At 43.1% G+C, this 23,391-nt stretch overlaps 2 protein-coding genes across 3 annotated transcripts in view; one reads left to right on the top strand and one right to left on the bottom strand.

Moving 5' to 3' along the window:
* The window catches only part of LOC110505685 (rho-associated protein kinase 2), a 52,059-nt gene extending 38,888 nt beyond the window's left edge, over positions 1–13,171 (top strand). Inside the window, exons 7-32 of one of the 2 annotated variants that reach the window (XM_021585072.2) lie at positions 64–202; positions 377–468; positions 631–790; positions 969–1,032; positions 1,299–1,310; positions 1,474–1,562; positions 1,650–1,698; positions 1,827–1,962; positions 2,051–2,142; positions 2,316–2,562; positions 2,661–2,767; positions 2,865–3,021; positions 3,149–3,494; positions 3,625–3,694; positions 3,827–3,930; positions 4,194–4,380; positions 6,419–6,512; positions 6,606–6,700; positions 6,833–7,024; positions 7,225–7,393; positions 8,838–8,908; positions 8,996–9,084; positions 9,200–9,278; positions 9,403–9,667; positions 10,717–10,930; positions 11,795–13,171. In XM_021585072.2, coding sequence (XP_021440747.2) covers positions 64–202; positions 377–468; positions 631–790; positions 969–1,032; positions 1,299–1,310; positions 1,474–1,562; positions 1,650–1,698; positions 1,827–1,962; positions 2,051–2,142; positions 2,316–2,562; positions 2,661–2,767; positions 2,865–3,021; positions 3,149–3,494; positions 3,625–3,694; positions 3,827–3,930; positions 4,194–4,380; positions 6,419–6,512; positions 6,606–6,700; positions 6,833–7,024; positions 7,225–7,393; positions 8,838–8,908; positions 8,996–9,084; positions 9,200–9,278; positions 9,403–9,667; positions 10,717–10,930; positions 11,795–11,798 — 3,323 coding nt within the window. In that variant the 3' untranslated portion in view covers positions 11,799–13,171. Of the gene's footprint in view, positions 1–63; positions 203–376; positions 469–630; positions 791–968; positions 1,033–1,298; positions 1,311–1,473; positions 1,563–1,649; positions 1,699–1,826; positions 1,963–2,050; positions 2,143–2,315; positions 2,563–2,660; positions 2,768–2,864; positions 3,022–3,148; positions 3,495–3,624; positions 3,695–3,826; positions 3,931–4,193; positions 4,381–6,418; positions 6,513–6,605; positions 6,701–6,832; positions 7,025–7,224; positions 7,394–8,837; positions 8,909–8,995; positions 9,085–9,199; positions 9,279–9,402; positions 9,668–10,716; positions 10,931–11,495; positions 11,688–11,794 lie in introns of those variants that run through there. The other variant, XM_021585071.2, reaches the window with a different exon arrangement.
* Positions 13,172–13,323: 152 nt separating this feature from the next.
* On the bottom strand, positions 13,324–16,893 carry slc66a3 (solute carrier family 66 member 3). Its single transcript, XM_021585080.2, has 7 exons — positions 16,571–16,893; positions 15,133–15,215; positions 14,729–14,798; positions 14,564–14,621; positions 14,193–14,313; positions 13,959–14,000; positions 13,324–13,836 (listed from the first exon to the last, which is right to left on the bottom strand). Exons 1-7 carry the CDS (start codon positions 16,714–16,716, stop codon positions 13,733–13,735), a joined length of 624 nt encoding a protein of 207 aa, XP_021440755.2. The 5' UTR covers positions 16,717–16,893; the 3' UTR covers positions 13,324–13,732.
* Positions 16,894–23,391: the final 6,498 nt, after the last annotated feature.

The following is a 23,391-nucleotide window of genomic DNA, read 5'->3' as shown; positions in this document are numbered from 1 at the left end:
AGCAAATTGCTTAGAACATGTCGTCATTATTTTGCACCTCATTTCTGTGTTTGTTCCTATTAGGTGACACACCGTTCTATGCCGACTCCCTTGTTGGAACCTACAGTAAGATCATGGACCACAAGAATTCCCTCAACTTTCCAGATGACGTAGAGATCTCCAAAGATGCCAAAAACTTAATCTGTGCCTTCTTGACAGACAGGTAGCAAGGATAAAAAAACATAAATCAAGTAACCACAGTTACAAAAACTTTAAGTTACAGTTTGCAAACAAATGTTTGTAGTAGTCCTAATAAACCGACCAATATCCACTGTGTTCAGACGGAACTGTCCCAGCTCTCATAACAGAAGTCCATGGCCCTTTATTTGGCGTTTAGGGAGGTACGACTGGGCCGCAACGGGGTGGAGGAGATCAAACGACACCCCTTTTTCAAGAATGACCAATGGAACTTTGACAGCATTAGAAACAGTAGGTGTCTCTGTCAAGTCAATTTAATGTAATTCTTTTATCATACAAATGTTATCATCCTGGTACAATACACAATCTATTACATATGGATACCTAGAAATGACATGAATAACACAAACAATATTTTTTTTCTTTCCCATCTCCCGCATTGCTACTGTTCAGCGGCCGCTCCTGTGGTTCCAGAATTGAGCAGTGACATTGACACCAGTAACTTTGATGAGATAGAAGATGACAAGGGTGACGTGGAGACCTTCCCTACTCCTAAGGCCTTTGTGGGCAACCAGCTTCCCTTCGTCGGCTTCACATACTTTAAGGAGGACCAGTAAGACTTGAAATTGCATGTCTCCCTATCACACCCCCGTCCTCATCATGGACAATATTTTGACCTCAGCCATCCACTACACATGAGTTACTAAGTTTCACAAAGCTTTGATTGTGTTAAGGAGTATGAAAGTGTGTGTGAGCTGTTAGTTCCTCAAACACCAATGTGTTTCCTCCAGGTTACTAAGCGGTGTGAATAACTCAACAGTTGTGACTGTGAACTCAACAGCCTTGAAAGGAGAGGTGGGTATTTCTATTTTGTGCTTATTAATCTAATGTATAGCTATAATAACAATGTCATAACTGGTCATAATTGTATAATTCCTGTAGTTGAGCTGAGGAGTTGTACACAATCTATCAGGTTCTTAGCGATGATGAAACATTTAATGGAGCTTTCCTCCAGTAGCTAAACAACAAGCTAATCCTGGAAAGGCTGTCCGCTCATTGACTTCTATGCTGACTGAAATTGTTTTGCCGAACTAACTTAATTAATTTCTCATCTGCTGCAGGATATTGTGATGGTAAGTATTCTCTTTCTTGACTCATCTCTGTTTTGAAATCAATTGGCTTTGGTCAAATTGTGGTAAAATGATAAGCTATAGTGTCAGAGCAGAGTCCAGGTGAAGTGTATCGTAACGGTTGTGCTTTCCCTTCCCTTCCCTACTCCTCTTCCTCCTTGCTCAGTCAGCCAAGCTGCAGAAGAAACTCCACCAGCTGGAAGAGCAGCTCAATAATGAGATGCAGACCAAAGATGAGCTGGAGCACAAGTGCAGGTAGTCATTATACACACTTACTAAAAACCATTAGCGTTACATGTATGATCGTGGGAGATGAAGTTGACCTGCACTCTCTTCCTGCAGAACTGCCACCAGTCGTCTAGAGAAAACCTCCAAAGATCTTGATGAAGAAGTGAGAACTTTGGAGCTACAGTAGCAATATAGCACACAACTACAGCACAAAACTGAGAAAAATGGCAACCAAGAAAGAATACAAGTTGTTCCATTCCAACACTTTCCTTTGTGGTGGTACGTTGACAGGTGAGTAGCAGGAAGGCTCTGGAGTCGAGTCTGAGGCAGCTGGAGAGAGAGAAGGCTCTACTGCAGCACAAGACTGTGGAGAGCCATCGCAAGGCAGAGAGTGAGGCAGACAGGAAACGCTGCCTGGAGAACGAGGGTGAGGATCGCTGGCTGAAAACACACACACACACACACACACACACACACAGTATACTTTCATATCTAACTTGTGATGTGGTCTGCAGTCAACAGCCTACGAGACCAGCTGGACGAAATGAAGAAGAGAAATCAGAACTCACACATATCCAATGAGAAAAACATTCACTTACAAAGACAGGTGTGTTTCTGCTTTAGGATAAAATGGCTTTGTGTGTGTTTAAGTGCTCATCTGTTTGTATATGTTAATGTGCATATGTCCACGTATGTATACTGAGTGTTTATGTGCATGTGTTTGTGTGCGATTGGAATGCACATTACAAAGTGACTGCCGTGTTCTCCATAATATTTCAGCTGGACGAGGCCAATGCTCTGTTGCGTGCGGAGCAGGAGGTGGCCACAAGGCTGAGGAAGGCCCAGACGGAAACAGGCAAGCAGCTGCAAGCTCTGGAGGCTGGGGGCAGAGAGCTGCAGGACAAGTGCTGCCTACTGGAGCGCTCCAAGCTCACGCTGGAGAAGGAGTTCATCGGGCTGCAGGCAGCACTGGAGGCTGAGAGGAGAGAACACAGCCAGGGCTCTGAGACCATCACAGACATGCAGGGTGAGTGGGGTTGTGTTTGTATGGGAGAGACTGCATGTATTCACATGTACATCTCTCGCAGCATGATTTGGCCTTTGGTGAAATTTTTCTCTCTGTAGGGCGAATCTCGGGGCTGGAGGATGAGGTTTGGCAGGTGAGACAGGCCCTTTCCAAGGCAGAGACTGAGAAGAGACAACTACAGGAGAAACTCACTGATCTGGAGAAGGTAAACAAACATCCATACTGATTCATATCACTACATCTATCATTTCTGTACTTTTATTACTTTTTTTTTAAACCCTCTTTCATATTCACTACTGTAGGAGAAGAACAACAAGGAGATAGACATGACGTACAAGCTGAAGGTGTTGCAGCAGGGGCTGGAGCAGGAGGAGGCATCACACAAAGCCACCAAGGCACGGCTCGCGGACAAGAGCAAGATTGAGTCGATCGAAGGTGCCAAGTCTGAGGCCATGAAGGGTAAGACCATTCCTGAGTTCTCAGGTATGACAAAGGACAGGAATCAGTCTTCGGTAAAGAAACTAGACTCTGGTTAGCAGGGTGAAATTGAATTAAATAAATCACTCCTCTTGCTCTCTTCCCCCAGATATGGAGCAGAAGCTGCAGGAGGAGAGGGCGTCAAAGCTGCGTGTGGAGAACAGGATGTTGGAGCTGGAGAAACATAGCAGCATGCTCGACTGTGACTACAAGCAGTCCCTGCAGAAACTAGACGAGCTTCGCAGGAACAAGGAGAGGCTCACCGAGGAGGTGAAGAACCTGACCCTGAAGATCGAGCAAGAGACCCAGAAGCGCAGTCTTACTCAGAACGACCTGAAGGCCCAGAACCAGCAGCTAAATGCCCTGAAGACCTCTGAGAAGCAGCTGAAACAGGAGGCCAACCACCTGCTGGAAATCAAACGCAGCCTGGAGAAACAGAACCAGGAGCTACGCAAGTCAGTCAACATTCTGACTTTCTTTTCACTCCCTTTAATGTTTTACTTTTTTTTGCAAATAATAATGCAGACAGAAAATGGCGTAACAATAAAACAAACTCAAAGGATTCATTTGTGTTTGTGACCACAGAGAAAGGCAGGACTCAGATGGCCAAATGAAGGAACTTCAGGACCAGCTGGAGGCTGAGCAGTATTTTTCTGTAAGTCTGCTGCAGCTATAACACTTAATGGTTGGTTTTTGACAGTGGAATCCTAACTTGAGAACTTGCATTCTTGCACACTTGAAGTGTGAATTTGTGTTTTGAAGATGCTCATCTCTTTGTGTTGCCCAGACGCTGTATAAGACCCAGGTGCGGGAGTTGAAGGAGGAATGTGAAGAGAAGAGCAAACTCTACAAGGACATACAGCAGTCACTTCAGGAGTTACAAGAGGAGAGGTGAGTACAAGGAAGTGGCGTTGCCCTACACTGTTTACTGACATTAGTCTACAACTCAAGTCCTGCTGAACTTAAACATCTGACCAGATATCCAGAAGAGGATGGGCTTCTCTAGGGTCTGGTTTAAGCCTTCTTCCTCTTTACAGAGTTTTTGTAATGAATATCGTTATTGATTTATTTACAGAAACGACACAAAAAAAGAACACAACCAACACCCATGTTCAATTCACCATGATGTGACATATTTGACCCCCCCCCCCCAGGGACTCCCTGGCGGCGCAGCTGGAGATCACTCTGACCAAAGCAGACTCGGAGCAGCTGGCTCGCTCCATTGCTGAGGAGCAGTACTCCGACCTGGAGAAGGAGAAGATCATGAAGGAGCTGGAGCTCAAGGAGATGATGGCCCGACACAAGCAGGAGCTGGGCGAGAAGGACATCACCATCGGCTCGGTGAGTCAGCAGTGGTCCATGTTCCTCTGATCAGGATTTGCACAAGGTACTTGAATTTGGCACTCTGACTTTCAAGGTATTCCAGCATATGAATTTCAGACATTTTCTCAAGTTGGTACTTGAAAAGGAGGAGGAGAACAGAAAAAGATCCACTATGTTAATATGAAAAATATTAGAAAAATGTATTGGTCTTGCGAATTAATTTCCAGGCAGACCTCCAAGTTTTATTTCCTCCCGTGTTTCGCTCTCTGGTTGCCAGGTGAGATCGCTCATTCCACCCACACTGCTACTTAACCAGACAGGTACAGAAGTGACTGATTAGGCGCTGCCGAACGTCACATCCATACGTCACATCCATAGGTAAAATGGCAGGCAAATGTAGATTCAATGCTGCCTGGCAGGATATTGATGTTTATGAATGGGTTTTGCCAGACCAACCAGGGATTTTATTTATTTATGAAATAGCATTTATTCACCTTTTTATTTTGTTAATGATTTTTTACCCACTTATTGCGTTCCCAGCGTTGATAAACGCTCAGAAGGCATCTTGAGCCGAGTTGTAATTGCGTCTACTTCTGCAAACGAGTGGAATCATGAATGATTCATGTATGCTCACCTGATCCCCCAGATTTGCCTTGTTAGCAGCACATTCATTCACCACTTTCCAATGGAAACTCAGCCCACGACATAAGCAGAGCGGTGAAACGAGCTACCTCAGCCCACGACATAAGCAGAGAGGTGAAACGAGCTACCTCAGCCCAGACCTACAGTGGCAAGTAGCAGAGACTCCGCTGACACTAGGCATTATTTTAACATCCCTCGACTCCTGTTTTGTCAACAGACATCGCCCAAACAAACCCCCCCTGACTCTTGGAGAATGAGTGTACAACTGGTTGCTGATATGTCAGTCAGATATCTAGCTAGCTAAGGTAGCTCAAGAGCTTTGGCTATTAGCCAGGTTAGCTAGAAGGATAAAGTTAGCTAGAAGGATAAAGTTAGAAGCTAACGTTGAACGAGAGCAGCAAGAGCAGTTGACTGAAATTAAGCTAGCTATAAACAAGATATGAGAACTTATAGTACCCTAACAAAATACCTTTCCTTTATAGAGAGTAGTGAGACAGATAGTGCTGAGTCAGGCTGCAATGAAGGAGGCAAAGGAGATGCACAGAGAAAGGATGCATTGAAGCAAGCAGGGGGAGAGGTTAGTAGTAACCAAACTTGGGGTCTGGGACCCATGTGGGGTCCTCTAAAATGTAAATATGATTCCCTGAGAGTTTTAAATCAAACACATTAACTAATTTCTCTTCAAATAAGTATAGAATACAACATTTTAGGGTAATCTCAAGACCTTTTACACTGTCAGAATTCACTTTCATGCCATTATGTGTTGGGACAGCCTGTGGGACCTAAAATGTAGTGAAATACAGTATAAAGACTATTTAAATATGAAGTCGAGTTAATATTATATACACTGAGCAAGAAAATAAAAGCAACATGCAACAATTTCAAAGATGTTACTCAGTTACAGTTCATATAAGGAAGTCAATCAACATCATCACTTTGTTTTTTTCATGAGGTTGTGGAGATATACTGCCATCTGTTGGTGACTAAAAACAATTGCATAATAGAAACTTACAAATTGATGGTCCTTGAAAATAAATATTAGCGTTTGAAAAAGTACTTGAAAGTCCTTGAATTTGACTTGCCACTGTCTGTACGAACCCTGCCTGGTGTCCTGTTCCTGGAGGGCTGCAGTGGGATTGGGCTTTTGTCCCTGCTTAGTGCTTTAGAAAACACAGAATTCAACTGATTGAATAATCATCAGGACCTTGATAAGCTTAATCAGGTTTGCTTGTGTGCTACTATAGTATTGGGCTGGGACTATAGCTAGGACCAGGAGTAAACGACAACGGAATTGAGCATTGTGACCAATAGATCTGTGAGTGACTGAAGTGAAACCTACTGGGCCGTGAGGATGCTTTCTGCAGCTAAATACTATTGGATTGGTCTCACTTTTTGTCTGTTCTTTCCTGCCCAGCTGGAGGAGGCCAACCGAACCCTCACCAGCGACGTGGCTAACCTGGCCAATGAGAAGGAGGAGCTCAACAACAAACTCAGGGAGACGCTTGAAGGTGAATTTCTGCATCCAGCCTGTGTGGGCGGGTGTGCATGTGTTTGGTTAAAAAGTGTTAACTATATTTCTATTCTATTTGCCATGTGTTCAGAGCTGCAGACGTCCAAGGATGACGAACAGCAGATGAGCCAGATGAAGCTCACGTTTGAGAAGCAGCTCCAGTCAGAGAGAACACTGAAGACCCAGGTAAGGCAGAAATGTCATTTCTTCTAAGTTTTACGATGTTGCACAGCAAGGAAATCGTGTTGAAGACACTTGTCTTTATTTTCTATTGTTTTAATGTTCATCATGACTATTGATTTATCTTGTGTGCATCAGGCTGTGAACAAGCTGGCGGAGATCATGAACAGGAAGGAGGTACGTGCGGCAGGCAGTCGGCGCGGCAACGACACTGACGTACGCAGGAAGGAAAAGGAGAATAGGAAGCTGCAGCTGGAGCTGAGATCGGAGAAGGAGAAACTCAACTCTTCCATCATCAAGTACCAGAGAGAGATCAACGACATGCAAGCGGTCAGTCCAAGCGCAACACAACATTATACTAACTGTCACATTACCATTACACAACCACATATAACACCATCATTAATTACCAGAGAGAGCTCATGCAGGTGGTCAGTCACACCAAGAGCGATCAACTAAGCTAACAGGGGCCTCAAAATATACAGACATTTCATATGTGTGTTTCCTTTCCCCCTGTTTGTGTCAAATAGCAAATAGCGGATGAGAGTCAGGTACGCATTGAACTGCAGATGGCCCTGGACAGTAAGGATAGTGACATAGAGCAGCTACGTAACCTCCTCAGCTCCGCCAACGTTTCCTCCCTGGAATCAGCCAGTATCAACAGTGGTCCAGACTTTGATGCGGACGACGCCTACACAGGTAAGGAGTACCCCTTTTATACTGTATGTGTGCTAAACCCAATTTACAAGCAGTCCTGTTCACATAGCCTTGTACCTCACATGTATGTTTAAATTGACTTTCAGTTATTTTCTTAACTCTAAGCCTAATTATAAACTGTCGTTCGAGCCCTGGATGCTGATTGGCTGAAAGCCGTGGTATGAGACAATATACCACGGGTATGACACAATTACTTGTTTACTGTTCTAATTACATTGGTAACCTGTTTATAATAGCAATAAGGTACCTCAGGGTTTATGGCCAATAGACCACGTCTAAGGGCTGTATCCAGGCAGTCTGCGTTGTGTGGTGCCTAGGGGCAGTTGCCTGGCTAATCTAGAAGAAAAATAAACGCACACCTATTTAGGCGAGGTGCTGGCTAGCGGAGTAGAAAACTTGAAAATAAAGGAGAGCCGCACACTCTAGGAGCTCAGATGAAAAAATTGAATATCCAATGTTTCGACAGCCAAGCTGTCTTCGTCTGACTGATGTATGTAGGCAAACAGGCTGTGTTTAAATCATATTTTTTTCCACTAATTGGTCTTTTGACCAATCACATCAAATATTTTTCAGAGCTGATCTGATTGATTGAAAGACCAATTAGTGAAAACAATAATTGGGCTAACTTAGAGCACCTAACAGCCCATAGCCATGGTATATTGGCCATATACCACACCCCCTTGGGCCTTATTGCTTAATAAAGAACTAAGACCACTTGAGCTTCTGTCTTCACAGTTTATTCACTCAATTATTTTTACACTTACCTTTTACAGTAATGTTTCTATACCTCTTGCATTTTCTATTGTATTCGTTTATCCTTTCTCCCCCCCCCCCCCCATCTCTCTGAACAGTTTTAGTACTTGGAGTCTGGTTTGGCCTTCCAATCTGCTGTCTTCAGAGTCCTTCTGTAACCACCCTTTTTTAAGTACACGAAAGATTGCACCTTTATTCTATTGAACATGGTGGGGGGGGGGGGGGGGGGGGGGGTGTGTGACTTGCTTTCTTGTCCTGGAGTGCCAGATATCTTTCCTACTGTCTTTGGCATGTGATTGTTTTTTACTTGTGTTGTCCAGTTGCCAGTATGTATACAGGATCACTTTAATAGGCTACTAATGACTCCGATGATTTGCGTGATTTGATACATTGATTGATTTATTTGACTGGTTGACTGATATTTTGTCCATTTATGAAGGAAAACTTCTCTGCAGCTGAAACACCAGCTATTAAACCTGCATGTTTTGCAGTTGAGTCCATACATAATGTGTGCAGAGTTGCTGTGGACATTTTCTGCATCTGCTGTTTACATCATTTTTGTGGACTGAAATTGAAAAAGTTATGTTTCCTGGGAATATGTACAAACTCAAGCATGTAGATCTATCACAACATTAGCCTGCTGTTTTAATGTTTCCCCCTCTTTCACTCTCAGAAATGAGACTAGAGGGATGGCTCTCACTGCCGGTGAGGAACAACACAAAGAAGTTTGGATGGGAGAGAAAGGTGAAAAGATTTAACCTGGCTTACTGATCAAACATTGTTTTATATTGTTGATGTTCTACAGTTAAATGTTTTCTTGTCTCTCTTTAGTATGTGGTTGTGAGCAGCAAGAAGATTCTGTTCTATAACAGCGAACAGGACAAAGAGCTATCCAACCCCTACATGGTGCTGGATATCGAGTGAGTAATGACTATCTACCTGCTCCTTTTATTTACATTTAAATGATCATGCTAATGCAGATAACTGTAGTCAAAAAAAAATGTACCTTGACGTTTTGTTCTATTCCCTTTTCAGTAAACTCTTCCATGTGCGACCTGTCACTCAAACAGATGTTTACCGTGCTGACGCCAAAGAGATCCCCAGGATATTCCAGGTCCCTTGCTTCTTATGGCTCTTTGTTCATGCATTTATTTAACGATTCATGTGATGGGGCTAGTTCATACTGTTGATGGTAATGATTGACATCGACCGTGATGGCCTCTTCCTTCTCTCCTCAGATTCTGTATGCCAACGAGGGAGAGTGTAAGAAGGAGCCTGAGTTCCCAGTGGAGCTGGCAAGTGGAGAGAAGTCCAGCTACATCTGCCACAAGGGCCATGAGTTCATCCCTACACTCTACCACTTCCCTACCAACTGTGAGGCGTGCACCAAGCCCCTGTGGCACATGTTTAAGCCTCCTCCTGCCCTGGAGTGCAGGCGCTGCCACATCAAGTGTCACAAGGACCACATGGACAAGAAGGAAGAGATCATCGCACCCTGCAAAGGTAGGGGTGGGGTCGTTACGTATTGCAGAGCAAGTTAACATACAGTGCCTTCAGAAAGTATTCAGACTTATTCTATGTTTTGTTAGCCTGAATTCAAAATTGTATTTTTTAATCTCACCCATCTACACACACTACCCCATAATGACAAAATGAAAACATGTTTTTATAATATTTTGCTAATGTATTGAAAATGAAATGCAGAAATATCTCATTTACATAAGTATACACACCCCTGAGTCAATACTTTGTAGAAGCATCTGGAGTTGTGGATTTTCTCCCATTCTTCCTGGCAAGCTCTGTTAAGATTGCTGTTCACTGCCGTTCCCCAGCTAACTTAGGTCTTTCCACATATTTTCAATGGGATTCAAGTCTGGGCTTTGTCTGGGTCACTCAAGGAATTTCACATTCTTGTTCTGAAGCCATTCCAGTGTTGCTTTGCCTGTATGCTTGGGGTCATTGTCATGTTGGAACGTGAAATCTTCTTCCCAGTCTAGGTTTGTTTGCACTCATCAAGGATTTGCCTGTATTTGGCTCCATTTGTTGTTCCCCATTGATCCTTACCTGTCTTCCTGCCGCTGAAAAGCATCCCCATAGCATGATGCTGCCACCACCATGCTTCAAAGTAGGGATGGTGTTAGACGGATGATGAGCTGTGCCTGTTTTTCTCCAGACATAGCGCTTTGCATTCAGGCGTCTCATTATCCGTCTGTCCGTCAGAATCTCTTATGGTCTGTCTTTCACATGCCTTTTTGCTAACTCCAACCGTGCTGTCATGTGCCTTTTTCTCAGTAGTGGCTTCATTTTGGCCACTGTCCCATAAATCCCATGTGTGTGTGGAGATGGGTGAGAATGATTTAATTCGGGCTGTAACACAACAAAATGTGGAATAAGTCAAGGGGTATCAATACTTTCTGAAGGTACTGTATAATCATATAAAAATACATTGTCAGGGGCATATATGGGGGTTGAGGTGTGCAGCGCTGTTTTGTAAGTTTGTTTGCACAGTTCTTTGTCTTAAACACAATATAAACCCTTTTGTCCCCCTGCAGTGAACTATGATGTGTCCATGGCCAAGAACTTGCTGCTGCTGGCTGTGTCGCAGGAGGAGCAGCAAGAGTGGGTGGGACGACTGGTCAAGAAGATCACAAAGAAGCCGCCGGCCCCTGAGCACTTTGCCCGCTCCTCGCCCCGTGTCTCCATGAAGGTCCAGCCCAGCCAGTCCATGAGGCGGCCCAGCAGACAGCTGCCCCCCAGCAAGAACAGGTAAAAGCAAAGGCCAGACATAAACCGTAAAGCTTGGGCTCTGGTGGACGGAAAAAGGGGGTAACCTTACACCTTTTAAATACTTATGTGAGAAGGATGTGACTAGTGCTCTGTGGTTAGTTGCCATGCTCAACACCACTTTCCTCTTTCAGATTGCTCGACTTTGGCCTACAGGACTGGCATTGGGAGTTAGATGATATCGATGATGATGCTTTTGATTTCTGATGAGCAGATAGGGTAAAAGCCTAGGTAAATCCACAGAAAGGCATGTTGTGCAGTGAGTTTGGTTGTATTGGAATAGAACTCGGATATTCTATTATATTTCTCTAATCTATTGCCTGGTGTTTGTGTACCTGAATTTAAGAAATGAAATGTGCATGTGTTCTCGTCTTCATAGTTGAATGTCAGGAAATATTACAAACACTTTTAGGTTTCCAGGAACCCTACCACACTACTGGATCTGATTCCTGTGATCGGACCCTTAAAACGCTTTCCTTTCTGGATATCCCTTTTCTTATATCAGCCTCCTACTGAACCCTGTGTGACCTTTTCCCTTTGACCTCAGTCCCCCTAGAGCCGACGCCCCCAGGATGCAACGAGAAGACTCCAAAAGTGGCCATTGAGACATCATGACTTACATCTTCTCTGTGTGTTTCAGATTGACTAGTCTTTTTAATGTAGAAGTGTTATAATATGATGGTTTGTATGTTTATTTACGATGACTGACGTTTTGCAATAAAACGATCCATTCTGCAAAGTTGTGTGACTATGGGTTGTATGTGTGGTGATGCAGGCAATGTCACTGAGCTGTGGGTTGGTTTTAGAGAAACTAATACTTTTCCCCTCTGTTTTCTCTTTCTCCAGTTAACCTTACTTGGGAATGTGGTGCTGGTTCGAGGTGGTGGGTGTTTCCTCCTAACACGCAATCAAGACTGATAACAAACAATGTTCCACTTGGCATTTCCTCCATGCACAACTTTGATTGCACTTCACTCTTCCAGAAGACTTCTATCTATTCCACTTCCGCCTTGTCTTTTTTGCCAGTTACTTCAACTGCTAGTCTCCCAAGAACAATGTGCCAACACAACTACTTGTTGTCTGTGTGCATATGAAGAGCAACTTCTCTCCAGGTTCCTTAAGGAGGGGGTGAGGCAAGGGGATGTTGAGGCCATGGGAAGGGGTTTGGCTTTGGACTTTGTATCCAGATTTTCACTCAACACAGAACAGCAGCCTCAATTAAGCTAAACGGCATGTGAGAGCAGAGGGCTGAGGGACTTACCTTGACAACACTTAAGAAATCCACATTGGAAAAAGCAGAGATCAAGAGATGACGTTTGAGGTGATCTGCCAACCTGAATGTTCGTGGCAAAGACAATTCTTTATATAATTCAGTTCACGATTACAAGCCATCGTAAGTATCTAGTGCAGAACACTACGCCCACAAGGACAACTATACTGTAAACTGGTAGGTGGATAGAGTTGAAGTTCAGATGCTAACACTTACCTAATAGCACTTCACCCTGGCATTGCCTTAATGTACTTACACCATGCAGCATGACAATTTATAAGAGGGAAATGTTTAATGCACCAGCTGAATGCAAGGAGTGCAGCATTAATACCATAGCTTGACTCCTTCATCGTTTGGATGTACATCTGAGCAAACCAGAGATGAAGCACGAGTATTATGACTTAGAAGTTATGCTGTTTATTTTCTATTCAAAATCAACTTGGAGGGCCCCCCTACATTCTTCAGAATCAACTTGGAGGGCCCCCCTACATTCTTCAGTGTGCTGTTACCTACATGCCTTTCTTTTGGAAGTCCACCCGTAGTAAGATTTGTATTTTTCTCCATGGAAGAGGGGAACATCAAGTTTACTTATCTTTGTTTAAATAAAGATGGAAAAAGACTCTACAAATGTATTCATTCACAAGCTGAAAGTATGGAACAGTAACCTGTAATGGAAGCTTTTTGAATGTTTCTGATATTTTTGTAAAGAATTCCTCTTAGCACGTGGTGTGCATCTGGCTCATATTTCAGGTGGAGAGTGATGGTGTGCTCTCCTTTATTCAAGCTTCTGAAAAGCACGTTTTATACATTAATATACAATATTTTACATGACATACAGTGCACATTGTATTATTTATACTGCCTTGTCCACGTTGTATTTAAAGGCGCTTCATCCAGAATGCATGTTTGATATTGCTACAATAAAGAAATGTATGTGCCTTCTGGTTTAGGTCATTGATGTGTATGCTGTCTTTTCTATACCAAAAATAAGTCATGCACCACTGTCCTGTGTGATATCTGCATATACTAGTCAAATAGTTTTATAGATATGCTGAAGAACAATTATGCTTTCTGATATTCGCTAATAACAGAAGGCCACTATTTCAAAGGTGGTATGGTTTATTGATTAAAATCTTTAGAAAATAAATTGAAAATTACAGCTGTTTAATGTTTTATCCTGAGAAACATCTGCATCTCAACAGAAAGGATTAACACACCCAATATATTAACTCAACACATTTTTTTAATCTTTTGTACTAACTTGAACTGTTGTCAAACTGAGAAGACAGCCAAATGGAATGTTTAAAAGAATGGTACCAAAAATTTTAGAAAAGAAAACCATTTTGATATCAGAATGGTTGGTTTGCCAAAAGGGTTGACACCTGTCCATTTGTCACACACAGTCCAGTTCTCAGCTTCATGTCTGGGTGAAATTAAACACTGAAAGAAGAGGGAGTGCAGACAAATTGTCCGGTTTTAGACATTGGAGGTAATAACTGTTTGTGACAGGAGACTTAATCCTGCTTCTTCTGTACTTCCCCAGCCCTTTTCCTGTAGTACAAGACTGTAGCTAGCACCCATGAATTCAGCAGTGCCATGACAATAAATCGCACCAGAACTGTGGACAGCGGAAGACAAAACAGAGGTGTTAGAAACACATGCTGCTGCGCAAAAATGTAATAACAGACATTTTCATTCTCCAGCCAACACCTGATAATTGCAGTGACAGGACTGACTTACCCTGCATGTCTCCAGTTGTCACACTGGTGGTGTAAATCCTTGCTGAAACAAGACAGTTAACATAAATCACATTATTACATTCCATGACTATCTTCATCGCTGTGGTTGCGAGATCACCTAGGCAGGCACTTGGTCATAGCTCCAATTTGCTGCTGTATCGCTCATACATATATCCTTACAGATCTGTAAGGGCTATGGCCTATGTGTGTGTGTGGTTTAGAACGGTTCACTCACCAAAACATGTGTAGGTAGCCATACCCCAGGAGAGGGCGCTAACCTGCCCTGAGTCCTTGGACTGCCACAGGCATTGGAGCTGGGCAAATTTACTGCCAGCACTGATGAATGTACACAGGCTCTGAGAGAGATGGAAAGGTAAGCAATTGATTTAGATAACTTGCATCATGTCAAAGGACCTTTCAATGTTACTTCATCATTGACTGGTGCTATATCTATATTGGTCTGTGGAAACAATTTCATCAATGTGACTCTAATAAGAGTCCTTTGCAAGCTGTTCTTCATAATACAATATGCTTTCTGACATTGTGGACATTGACTGTCTGAATAACCTACTGCTCTTTTTCACATCTCATCAGTCTTCTACTTACCATGGCCAAATCAATTATCCACTTCTGCACAGTGAGTAGTTGCCAGCCTCCCACAAACCTGATCAAGCCATGTCAAGAATCTGCTACCAATTTCCAAAATGTTAGCATTATGTAAATCAGGAGTGTGTGTGTGTTTTGTTTTGTTGCATGAGCAGAGAAGGATACACAACTGCATAGATCAGACTCTGCTTCAGGCTGCCATTGTAATGTAGAATCAAGAGGAGGAGGATGACATCTGGGACAAATAATGGCACACAACAGGATTAAAAGAACAAGCTGTAACTCACTGTGTAACACACTTATACAGAGATCAGGTATGCAAGGCTAGTGCATTGTCACCCACTGTAGGTTTGGGGAACGAATACCCGGAATTACAACCACAATAGATTATCTTAATTTTTTACCATTTGTGGTTAGCAACAACCCTGAAGGGATGCAAGATAAGTTGGCAGCTAAAAATGTGGTTGGATTATTGTCTGGAGAGTATTGTTACCTGGGAAATAGGACTATTTCATTAAATTAATGAACAGGAACTTTCACTTTTACCAAAGGGTAGAATGATGGCCCACCTTGAGCAATGAGGATGGGGTACTCCAAGTAGGTTGGGGGTGGGTAGTCATAGTACATCTGGTAGGTGACAAACACAATGAACCTAAAACAAAGAAATGTGATATTAACTTTATGGAAGTTAAGAATTGATCTGACAAATCAAAACTATTGTTACTAAGCCTTTGCAGAGAAACCCCATGTTCAAAGCCACATCACTTCAGGAAGCTCACAGTAAGATCAGTGACATAGCTTTTTTTCTGTTTTGATTTTAAGATTATAAAACTGCCATAAATAATGCTCTGTCCCAAATGTTGATGTAAATGTACATACTATGTACTGGTGCATCAAAACACATAAACCAGTTGCCAATATTATGTTTATATTTAGTAATTGTCATTTTTTGTTGTCCCACTTTACCAACCTTAGCTAGCTAAAGTAGGACAGCATGGAGTAGATAAAATGGGACAATTTTATTATGTGTGGGAACAACAGGAAACACAAAGTGAACAAGCAAGCCGTGGATCTGCAAGGGAGCAACCTGGTGATGGAATATTCACACCTGACCCAACCATTCGCTGTATTTAAGGGCATTTTCATACGATAATGCTTCAGGATCCAAATTAGAGAATGCTTCTTTGAACAATAACAAAGTTAGGTGTGTATCGTGATATGGTGCAATGAGCTTCGAGCCAACAGGATATGAGAGAAGTGAAAGGATGATGTGTTGCTAAATGGAGAGATTGGGGACTGCAACGTCAACAAACCATGATGAGTCATGTAAAGTAGCAAGCAGACGGTCAAATACCCATGCTGTATGCCTACCACTCCTTCCTTGCCTGAGAGCCAGTGTAATTCTGGCAGTGTGTCAGGATCCAGTGAGCTGTGGAGGATGATAACTGATATTCTTCACATTTATATATTTACTGTCTCACAAAGATAGAGCTTCTCCATGTCCATTAGAACAAGCAAACACACTGATTTTTTTAAATCACAAAATAGGCAGACTGCCATCTGGGTGGATGAGGTCAAATTCCCTGGGCCATCTTTAATCTGATGCTGAACCAAATCTGATAAATACTTGCCCTGCAACAAGGATATTTCAATTCAGAGCAACATGGTCTGTACAGTCATCATGATTTAATGTATGGTTTGATGTCATTTTTCTGAATGTCTATTTACTTTCATCCTACATGAGTCAACCATAGAACGCAGGAAGTGTATTGCATATCATGGGTTTACTCGATACAATGTAACTTAATTTATGCATGATGTTGTCGGCTACACTGTATCTGCAAGCGTTGCAATTATGTATTATCGTCACATATAATTAGATTTCTAGTCTACAATTAAACCACCATGTAAACATCAATCAACAACCAATTACACATTCATAGAACCTAAAAAGGCAGGTATTAGGACGGAGTATAATATAACCATGCACTGCTTTGTAAAACATACCCGGTTAGCTCCAGCAGAAGACTGTTGAGGCTGACACCCGTTGTCGATTTCGCGCGCATTAAAACAAATATTTGCGGAAACTTTAGCACCATGCACACAAACAGTGTGCTAAAGTTAGCGATATGTAGTACCTTGTCGGATTCCATGATTTCACAATTAGATGAAGATCTATCGACTTTTGGCTCGTAGATCACTAACGACTACTAAATATGACAGGATCGAGGTGGCTTGCACGGAGTTTTGATTTCACTTCCGCACACATTACACCACCCCTATGTTGTTGTTTTTTTACCCCAAGTCCCATCCGTAGTAAAACAAATGTAGAAATTGAAAGTCATTAATTCCGGTACCTATCATTTTAATCTATAGGAATATTGTAGACGGTGATTTTAAATCGATAGTTTGGAGAATATTTTTTTTCTCTCCAATATTATGAACTTTGCGCAAAATGTTTACAAATATTTCAATCAGAATAGCCTAACTGTTTTCTAGTGTGAGGCAGAGAGCCTTGAAACGCCATTCACACAGCATCGTTCAAACAGACAATTATAATTGAATTACACTCTTTCGAAAAAAAAAAACTTTTATTTGTAGCCTAATGTAGGGGATTTATTCAATATTTTTGAATTAGTCATTTTATTGTGTTGCAGTGGATTTCAAAGTCTACTGTACACTCAGTGTTTTATTGTGTTTTCCATTGCCATGATTCTGGTATTGGAAATATGAGCCTCATAGGATAATGTAAGTTACATACAGTAGTTTTAGTGGTGCAGTACATGTAATCTCAATTCAATTTGATGTGGAACATGTGATGGGCTTTAAGCCTTTTTCTGGATTTCAGAGTGGGGAGTTGAATACAACCACACATCAATCAAACCTCTAGGATGAATTCAAAAAAGAGAGGGACATCCTATAAACAGTGACAGCTTAATTTTGACCCATTTATTTTTTGATCTGACAAATCAAAACTATTGTTACTAAGCCTTTGCAGAGAAACCCCATGTTCAAAGCCACATCACTTCAGGAAGCTCACAGTAAGATCAGTGACATAGCTTTTTTTCTGTTTTGATTTTAAGATTATAAAACTGCCATAAATAATGCTCTGTCCCAAATGTTGATGTAAATGTACATACTATGCACTGGTGCATCAAAACACATAAACCAGTTGCCAATATTATGTTTATATTTAGTAATTGTCATTTTTTGTTGTCCCACTTTACCAACCTTAGCTAGCTAAAGTAGGACAGCATGGAGTAGATAAAATGGGACAATTTTATAGGCGTTTCCAATGGAGGAAAGAGATCCAGTTTACATAAGGGACCCCCTGTACTTAGTTTACTCAGGACCTTGTAGTACTATATCCTGTTAATTTTTTCTTGTAGTACTGTCATTAGTACTGTTATTTGAGTGAATTCAGAAAAAGTTGGACAGTTTTTGCATTTATGTCTTCTGTAACCTCTTCAGACAACTACATGTTAACTAACACCTAACTCTAACCTTAGCCCTTTAACCTAACTCCTAACCCTAACCTTAACCAACCCTAACCCCTAGCCTACTTAACGTTAGCCACCTAGCTTACGTTAGTGTTAGTCACCTAGCTAACGTTAGCCACAACAAATAGGAATTGGTAACATATCATACGTTTTGCAAATTCGTAACACATTGTAGGAATTGCAATTCGTAACATATCATGCGAATTGTAATTTGCAACATATCATACACAATGGATGATGGACATCCACAAATTAAAGGTGCAATAAGCAAAAATCGCTCTGCAATTTCCTGGTTGCTAAAATTCTAATAGTTTGCCTAATTTCAGTTTTTGTCACAAAACAAGCATCATTGAACCATCTGTGAAATATATTTTCAATAACCAAAAATATTGCATTTTCAGCTGTTTGAAGCTGGGTTACAAAACCGAAAGTAAAAGACACAAACATTAAATTTAAGAATGGGAAGCATAGAAATAGCAAACATAGAACAGATCTATCGCTTCTTAGACTTGCTTTCAATGAGAATGACAGATCTTTAACATTTCAACAACAAAAAAATCAGTCTCCAGCTACAAGAGTCTTTTACAACATTAACAATGTTTACACTGTATTTCTGATCAATTTAATGTTATTTTAATGGACAAAAATTTGCTTTTCTTTCAAAACAAGGACATTTCTAAGTGACCCCAAACTTATGTTAGGTGGTGTATATCTAATAATATCCGACTGGTGTAAGACATTATTGACTTTCTGATCTAGACTCCGAAGATAGTTTTATTGTTTTCTTAAGACTTTTATAAAGCCTTTGATAAAGTGGAACATGAGTTTATATTTCTTTCCCTTGAGAAACGTGGTTTTGGCTAATTATTTTGTAGTACTATTAAAACTCTTTATATGAATGGGAACAGTTCCATTAAAATTAAAGCTTGGCACTTCTCCTAGATTTGATTTGAAATGAGAAATTAGGCAAGGTTTCCCAATTTCGCCTTACCTCTTCCTGCTTGCAAACCAACTTCTTACAAGTTTTGTTAAATCCAACAATATAAAAGGGATCTCTATTGCTGACAGATATTATCATAAATCAGCTTGCAGATGACACCACCCTCTTTTTACCACACAAATACCTGCTTGTTAACAAGTTCATAGAGCTCTCTTTCAGAATGATCCATAAGTATTACCCTGCGGATTATTACCTGAAGACACTCAAAAAATACATTAACGTTAACTGTACTTTTTGTGTTGAGCATCCAGAAACAGTATTGCGTTTATTTTGGCGTTGTCTACATGTAAAGAAATTATGGAAAGATATTCATAGTTTTATTATTGTTAATATTCTTGATGACTTTTGTTTTTTAAGGGAGAATGTGCTGCTCGGTTTCCTTAACTATAATAAGGATAAAGAAAAACAATTTTACCTCGTAAATCAAATTGTGCTAATTGCAAAATGTCATTTTCATAGATGTAAATTCACACACAAAAAAACACTCTTCCGTGTTTTCTATAAGGAATTCGAGCAGTACATTAACACCATTATACATTCTTCTAATAAGAAAGCTGTTAAAACAATCAATATGTGTGTGTCTTTTAAGGTCTTTGTATAATCTGTAATTTGTTGTACCCCCTAGCATATGTTAACATTGTCTGTTTGTATACTCCTTGTATGTATACTGTTTTTTCTGCAAAAATAAAAATAAATAAATAAATAAAATACAAATTTAAAATGAGAAAATAATGAATAAAGACATTTTAAAAAGCAGTAATTTACTTACATGGCTACACTAGTTGTCATAGTAACGAAGGGTATGTGTACAGTGGTGAAGGCTGATTGGTGGTGGTGCTTCCTATCACTCAGAAGTTATGTAGCACGCTAAATTGACAACAATGCATTCCATGGACATTTCCCAGTTGCTGTGAATGTTCAAAATCATAGTATAAAAACACTTTTAAAGGATAAAAGGATAAGATGATTCAACTTTCAAAAGGAGTCATTTTTATCTAGCCACAGCAGTCAACTACCTAGCTAGGTAGCTGTTTAGCTTTAGTACATTCACTAATTTATTACTAATTTAGCACATTCACTAATTTATTTGTAAACAATTAACAAGCTAGATAGTTACCACATCATATTATTGTCAAACTTGACAAGAGAGTAGCTGTCACGAATCCCGCCGAAGATGGTGCCTCTTCCTGTTCAGGCGGCGCTCGGCGGTCGTCGTCGTCGCCTGCCTATTAGCTGCCATCGATTCCCTTTCCTTTTGTTTCTGTTAATTGGGTCTAATTGGGTACACCTGTTTTGAGTTAGTTTTGTTTATTGGCTATTTAAGGGCACTTTATTTGGTGTTGGTGTATTAGTGTGATCGCTATTTTTCCGGACAGTTTTAGTCCTGTGTATTTTGGACGGGTTGTTTCATGCACCCTTGTGTTTTGCATGTCCATGTCTCCGCTGTCGTTGGAATAAAAGATCCACGTACGGAATGACCTGCTCTCTGCGCTTGACTCCTCCACTCACCATTCATAGAAGTCGTAACAGAAGCCCGCACCACCTGAATGGAGTCAACAGGAGCAGCGACCACCCCTCTCCCAACTATGGAAGAGCGTGTACAACATCATACAGCTGTCCTCCATCGGATCGGTTCAGCGATGGACCAGATGATGGAGAGGATGGAGTGATGGGAGAGGAGTGGTCTACCGACGTCTACCCCAGCTCCCCCACAGACGACGCCACCCACTCCACCAACGTCGTTGTCTGGGTCCAGCACATTGCGTCTCTCCCCCCCGAAGGAGTACGATGGATCGGCGGCTGGGTGCCAGGGATTTTTGCTCCAGCTCGAGCTCTACCTGGCTACCGTGCGTCCGACTCCCTCGGGTGAGGAGAGTGTGAGCCTCCTCGTCTCCTGTTTGTCGGGTAGGGCCCTGGACTGGGTCAACGCTGTCTGGAACAACCCAGACTCGGCTCGGGACCACTACCCGGAGTTCACCCGCTGTTTTCGAGCTGTGTTCGACCACCCACCAGAGGGCAAAGCGGCGGGTGAGCGACTGTTCCACCTCAGACAGGAGACGAGGAGTGCGCAGGACTTCGCGTTGGAGTTCAGGACCCTGGCTGCTGGTGCTGGGTGGAATGACAGGGCCCTGGCTGCTGGTGCTGGGTGGAATGACAGGACCCTGGCTGCTGGTGCTGGGTGGAATGACGGGGCCCTGGCTGCTGGTGCTGGGTGGAATGACAGGACCCTGGCTGCTGGTGCTGGGTGGAATGACAGGGCCCTGGCTGCTGGTGCTGGGTGGAATGACAGGACCCTGGCTGCTGGTGCTGGGTGGAATGACAGGACCCTGGCTGCTGGTGCTGGGTGGAATGACAGGACCCTGGCTGCTGGTGCTGGGTGGAATGACAGGACCCTGGCTGCTGGTGCTGGGTGGAATGACAGGACCCTGGCTGCTGGTGCTGGGTGGAATGACAGGACCCTGGCTGCTGGTGCTGGGTGGAATGACAGGACCCTGGCTGCTGGTGCTGGGTGGAATGACAGGACCCTGGCTGCTGGTGCTGGGTGGAATGACAGGACCCTGGCTGCTGGTGCTGGGTGGAATGACAGGACCCTGGCTGCTGGTGCTGGGTGGAATGACAGGACCCTGGCTGCTGGTGCTGGGTGGAATGACAGGGCCCTGATGGACCATTACCGTTGCAGCCTCCGTGAGGACGTCCGCCGGGAGCTAGCTTGTCGGGACACAACACTCTCCCTTGATGAACTGATAGACATGTCGATTTGACTGGACAACCTGCTAGCTGCCCGTGGGCGTTCAGAAGGGGACCTGTCAATTCCACGGAGTTGGAGGAGCTGCATCTAGGGAGACCGGAGGAGAAGGCTCCTCCTGCGCCTATTGTGGCCGGAGAGGACACATTTCGGACCGGTGCTGGAGGAGTCCCTCTGGGAGTCGAGTTGGCAGGCGGAACACTTCTCGGCCACCCCAGGTGAGTAGGCACCAAACTCACCCAGAGCTCCCTGTTGGTCACATGTTTTTGTTTATTTTTTTCCCTGCGACCAAATTACCACCCCATCGACGGTGGGATTGCGTGATAAACCGCCAGGAGAACGCTGCACTTCCCCGGAGTCACGTGTACCCATTGTCACAGGAGGAGACGTTGGCTATGGAGACATATGTCACGGAAGCTCTGAGACAGGGGTACATTCGGCCCTCCATGTCACCCGTCTCCTCAAGTTTATTTTTTGTGAGGAAAAAGGAGGGAGGACTCCGTCCGTGCATTGATTATCGAGGTCTCAATTCTATCACAGTGGGATTTAGTTATCCGCTACCTCTCATTGCTACGAAGGTGGAATCATTCCACGGAGCGCGTTTCTTCACAAAACTGGACCTCAGGAGCGCGTATAATCTGGTGCGTATTCGGGGAGGAGACGAGTGGAAAACAGCGTTTAGTACCACATCAGGCCACTATGAGTACCTCGTCATGCCATATGGGTTGAAGAATACTCCAGCCGTCTTCCAATCCTTTGTAGATGAGATTCTCAGGGACTTGCACGGGCAGAGTGTGGTAGTCTATATTGATGACATCTTGATTTATTCTGCCACACGAGCCGCGCATGTTTCCCTGGTGCGCAAGGTCCTTAGGCGACTGCTGGAGCATGACCTATACGTCAAGGCTGAGAAATGTGTGTTCTCCAAACAAGCCGTTTCCTTCCTGGGTTATCGCATTTCCAGCTCGAGGGTGGTGATGGAGTGTGACCGTGTTAACGCCGCGCGTAATTGGCCGACTCCGACCACGGTAAAGGAGGTGCAGCGGTTTTTAGGATTTGCCAATTACTACCTGAGGTTTATCCGGGGTTTTGGCCAAGTAGCGGCGCCCATTACCTCACTGCTGAATCCACGTCAGGCTAGGTGGGCCATGTTCTTTACACGCTTTAGATTTACGATTTCTTACAGACCAGGTTCCCTTAACACTAAGGCCGTCTCTATGACACCGAGGACCGGTCCATCGATCCCACTCCCATCCTTCCAGCCTCTCGGCTGGTGGCCCCGGTGGTATGGGAGGTGGACGCGGACATCGAGCGGGTGTTGAGGGCTGAACCTGCGCCTTCACAGTGTCCGACCGGTCTTAGGTACGTGCCGCTTGGTGTCCGTAATAAATTGATGCGGTGGGCTCATACACTACCATCTTCGGGTCATCCGGGGATTGATAGGACAGTGCAGGGTCTTAGGGAGAAATACTGGTGGCCCACCTTAGCTAAGGATGTGAAGCTCTATGTCTCTTCCTGTTCGGTATGCGCTCAGAGTAAGGCTCCTAGGCATCTGCCTAGAGGGAAGTTACAACCCCTCCCG

Source organism: Oncorhynchus mykiss, chromosome 25, assembly GCF_013265735.2.
Source record: "Oncorhynchus mykiss isolate Arlee chromosome 25, USDA_OmykA_1.1, whole genome shotgun sequence".
Classification (NCBI taxonomy): domain Eukaryota; kingdom Metazoa; phylum Chordata; class Actinopteri; order Salmoniformes; family Salmonidae; genus Oncorhynchus; species Oncorhynchus mykiss.
This window is presented reverse-complemented; position numbering and strand designations above follow the sequence as displayed.